General features: G+C 41.6%; 1 protein-coding gene across 1 annotated transcript in view; it reads right to left on the reverse strand.

Annotated features, from left to right (window-relative positions):
- Positions 1 to 2877, reverse strand: part of FANCI (Fanconi anemia complementation group I) — a gene marked incomplete at its 3' end in the record, with an annotated part of 38915 nt that extends 36038 nt beyond the window's left edge. Inside the window, exons 1-4 of the mRNA XM_023748668.1 lie at positions 2782 to 2877; positions 2648 to 2705; positions 576 to 617; positions 111 to 233 (exon numbers count right to left, since the gene is read on the reverse strand). Of these exons, the coding sequence (XP_023604436.1) occupies positions 111 to 233; positions 576 to 617 (165 nt within the window). The remainder of the gene's footprint in view (positions 1 to 110; positions 234 to 575; positions 618 to 2647; positions 2706 to 2781) is intronic.
- Between the last annotated feature and the right edge of the window lie 1945 nt (positions 2878 to 4822).

The following is a 4822-nucleotide window of genomic DNA, read 5'->3' on the forward strand; positions in this document are numbered from 1 at the left end:
AGCCGATCCATGATTCTCTCTCATCACTGATGTTTCTCTCCTCTCCCCCTCTCCTTTCCTCTCTGAAATCAATAAAATATAAAAAGAAAAGAACATTGCTGTCCTCCTACCTTTGAGGAGAGATCAGCAGCTGATAGACCAAAGGCGGTATTTCCTGCAGGTTCAGCTTGGAGAACATCTTGAACACTTTTTCCATCACGAGTTCCATCTCTTCTGCAGTCAGAGGCACATCCCTGTGGATCAAAGATGCTAAGGGCCAGAGCCTAATCACGCCACAGCCTAATGTGGGAGATACTAGAATATTATAATGCCCCTTCTGCATTTTCTCCAACAGAGAACCTTAAAGGAAACCAAGAACCTTACCTAAGCAAAGTCGCCTTGGAAAAAAATCATAAACTTATATTTTAAGAAAGCAAATAAAGCAAAAAAGAGAGAGTGGGGGGAAATTCTGTAACAGAAAATAGAGGTACCAACACGCTCAATGGGGAGAGAGTGAGGGTGAGCTGTTACATTTCAGCTGGTAGCAGGGGAGCTCACACGCAGGACAGAGGAGAAAAGGACAGGATGATACTTACTTGAACATGGAGGTGAGCTGAATCACGTATCGCTGATCCCATCTGGTTAAAGATAATAACGAAGAAGATGTAAGTTCATCGCATTTTAACTTATAAAATTAGGAAGGAGGGGGGAAAATTAGGGCCATTTCAGGTGTGATTTGGTACCACTGGGAAACAAGCTCAAAGAGATAACATGTAAAACCACGAAATACATGCTTTTAACCTAGCAGACTGGAAGTAGTCAAAGTCTGATGATATTCAATGCTGGTGAGATTGTGGGAAAGAAACACTGCTCACCTGCTGTTTTAGGGAGTGTACACTGACACAGCCCTCCTGGGAAGACAAGACTCCCCGACTTTAAAGGTGCACATAATACTCGGGTGAGGATTAAAAAAAATATATATATATTTTTATTTCTCTATTAGAAAGATACCCCCTCTGCATGCTTGTAACAGGTCACCCAGACATATATGTTCACTGCAGCACTTGTTATAATAGCAAACCGGTATTGATCAAATATTATTGGGGGGAAAAAATCTAACAACTGGATATTAGCCAAATAGACTACTATAGAACTATTAAAAAAATGATGCAAAAAAATGATGTAGTTTTATACACACACATGAACAGAAGTGGGATATGAATAACACAATGTGTACTGAATAAGATCCTTTGTGTAATTAAAAACAAATGAATCAGCCCAGCGGCGTGGCTCAGTGGTTGAGCGTCAGCCTGTGAACCAGGAGGTCACAGTTCAATTCTCGGTCAGAGGTGTACAGAGGCAGCCAATCAGTGATTCTCTCTCATCATTGATGTTTCTCTCTCCCTCTCCCTTCCTCTCTGAAATCAATAAAAATATATTTAAAAACAAATGAATCAATGGATAAATATATATGTGCTGATATACATGCCTAATGTCATTTATGTAAAAGATCTTATATAAGAAACTATAAAAGTGGTCATCTTGCCCTGACTGGTTTGGCTCAGTAGATAGAGCGTCGGCCTGCGGACTGAAGGGTCCCGGGTTCGATTCCGGTCAAGGGCATGTACCTTGGTTGTGGGCACATCCCCAGTAGGGGGTGTGCAGGAGGCAGCTGATCGATGTTTCTCTCTCATCGATGTTTCTAACTCTATCCCTCTCCCTTCCTCTCTGTAAAAAAAATCAATAAAATATATTTAAAAAAAGTGGTCATCTTTGGTTTAGATAATGTTGGATATTTCCTTCTGATTCTTTTTAATATGCCTAACTATAATCATATTTTTCTATAACTCAGTATTATTCTCTTTATATTTCACTGACTATACAGTGAAGGCTTTTCATCTTCGATTTATGTCTTTATACATTTTACTCTTAATGGGTATAAATTTCATGTCTCTGTCATTTTATGATTAAGTTGATCACCAATGTCTTCGTTGAACATATCCATATATGAGAATTTTCTTTTATGTTGGACTCGTTTCTTAGGGTAATTCCCATATTTCTGGGTTTGAAGATATAAACATCACTTACATACTCCACTCCCTCAAAAAAATATAAAAGATATAGCAGAAGGGTGATTTCCCAGCCTTAGGGATCTTACGACTCCAAATAATACTGGCGAACTAAATTGCTGTGTTAAGATGGACAGTCAAATAAACAGAAATTATATGTATAATCTTAGAACAAAGAATGTAGTAAATAATCACTCAAAAATGCATCACAGCCTAAGTGGTTTTATACAAGTGGCACATTATAAATGAACTAAAACATTCAGTGACATGAATTGCTAAAACCAATGGGAATTCTTCCTTCTTCCTTCCTTTCTCTTCTTTCTTCCAATATATTTTTACTGATTTCAGAGAGGAAGGGAGAGGGAGAGAGAGATAGAAACATCAATGATGAGAGAATCATCCGTCGACTGCCTCCTGCACACCCCTCACTGGGGTTAGAGCCCACAACCCGGGCATGTGCCCCTGACCAGAATGGAACCTGGGACTTCAGTCCGAAGGCGGATGCTCTACCCACCAAGCCAAACCAGCTATGGCAGGAATTCTTTCTTTTGGCCCTTACAGTCATGAGAAAGTTCTACACAGTAATGAGAAGGACTCACCTGCCAGAACAGAGGGTGCTGATCAACTGCTTCTTAGATTCTTCCCCACTCAGTTCATCTAGAAATGCAAATACACTGAGAATAAATTTGATTACGCGAATAGAGAAAAGCCACTAAAGTGGGAAGAAACTTACCTTTTCCACATGCCAGACTGCCCTTTTTGGTAACAAGGGCCGTGAGAATGATGGGTAATAACTCCAAAGATTTTCCATTCGTTAGGCTGCCCTCTTTGATTGCACCGATAAACTCATTGGCTAATTCAACCAACAATGGTCCTGGCAAACAGTGGACCTAAGAGTTCATGGGATTAAAAAAAAAAAATTGAACAGAAACCCAAATGTTGGCTATCTCTTTCCAAGAAACAGAGTCTTTTGCTGAATTAATAGAACTGGCAATGAGACCAGAACTGGCCCTATCAGGGACTCGGGGCACCCTTTTTCTCTGGTACAAGCTTGTCATGATAAAGGATTGTACTAGCCGGTTTGTCTTAGGACTCCAAAGAATACTGGTGGATACAGCGTCAGCCTGCAGACTGAAGGGTCAAGATCACATACCTGGGTTGTGGGCTTGATCCCCAGTAGGGGGCGTGCAGGAGGCAGCCAATCAATGATTCTCTCTCATCATTGATGTTTCTATCTCTCCCTCTCCCTTCCTCTCTGAAACCACTAAAAAAAATATACTTAAGCCTAGCGGGTTTGGTTCAGTGGATAGAACGTCGGCCTGCGAACTGGAAGGTCCCAGGTTTGATTCCGGTCAAGGGCACATGCCCGAGTTATGGGCTCGCTCAATCCCCAGTAGGGGACTTGCAGGAGGCAGCCGATCCATGATTCTCTCTCATCATGGATGTTTCTCTCTCCCTCTTCCTCTCTAAAATCAATAAAAATATATTTAAAAAAAAAAAAAAAAGGATTGCAAAGGTCAGAATCCTCCACCAGTTCCTTATGTTTTCAAATATGCCAGCTCTTCAAAGAGATACACGTCCTTCACACCCAGAAACGTAACAGAACCACCTAGATGGTTTACGGCCCACCCATCAACTATTTTGTCTTTTATTTATTTATTTATTTAAATATGTTTTATTGATTTTTTACAGAGAGGAAGGGAGAGGGATAGAGAGTTAGAATCGTCGATCAGCTGCCTCCTGCACACCCCCCACTGGGGATGTGCCCGCAACCAAGGTACATGCCCTTGACCGGAATCGAACCTGGGACCCTTGAGTCCGCAGGCCGATGCTCTATCCACTGAGCCAAACCAGTTAGGGCTATTTTGTCTTTTATAGTTCCCATTCATAAACAGGACCTGTGCTAGGTTCTGGCACATCTGTTTTCCCTCCCTCAACAAATTACAACAAAGGCCCACCCCACCCCCCAAATCTACCCAAAACCAAAAGTGTGTTTGCTTTCCAGCTCACCTCCAGCATCAGCAATCCGATGATCTCAGAGGCTATTTCTTTCTGCAAGTCCCCTGACTCCACCAGCTGGGTACAGCAGGTGTATATCTTGCGTCTCCTAAGAGCTCCAGCTTCCTCAGAGCAGGGGGAGCCTTGTTTTAGAAAGGTGTACAGAAACAAAAGGACAAGTCTTACAAGGTTGAAGGGTAAATAAACAGGAAAAAATCATACAGCTTTGTAGTTTAACACAGAAAAAGAATGATCAAAATACTGATGACTATGGTGTTAGAAGTTTTGAAAAAGTAACTTAGGCAGTTGGCTGAAAATGTCATCTTTTCTTCTTCCACCTACGTCATTCATTTTTAAAAGAATTAAAAACTACTGGACACTTTTTTGGGTCCATAACCCAAATTAAATGTCTTTAACAAACCAAAATATCAGCACTGGGTGATGTCTGAGTAATACAGATCTTGGAAGATTCTTTCCTCCAGAAAAGCAAAAAGAGAACACTGACAAAAACCGTGAAAAAAAGCTTGTTCAGAACTCTGGAAATTAACCAGAGACGTCTAACCATCCAGGGAGTATTTAAGAAAAACAGCAGAATCTCAGGGAGAACAGTGAGCTTGGCATTTAACATCCACTCATCCCACCCCGCTGCCTTCCGCTAGCTCAGGAGTCGTTACAAGCCAGTAGCCCCAGCCAGGCTGGTGTGGCTCAGTGGCTGAGCATCGACCTATGAACCAGGTCACGGTTCGATTCCTGGTCAGGACACATGCCTGGGTTTC

Source organism: Myotis lucifugus, unplaced genomic scaffold (genome assembly GCF_000147115.1).
Source record: "Myotis lucifugus unplaced genomic scaffold, Myoluc2.0 scaffold_1638, whole genome shotgun sequence".
NCBI classification, from domain to species: Eukaryota; Metazoa; Chordata; class Mammalia; order Chiroptera; family Vespertilionidae; genus Myotis; species Myotis lucifugus.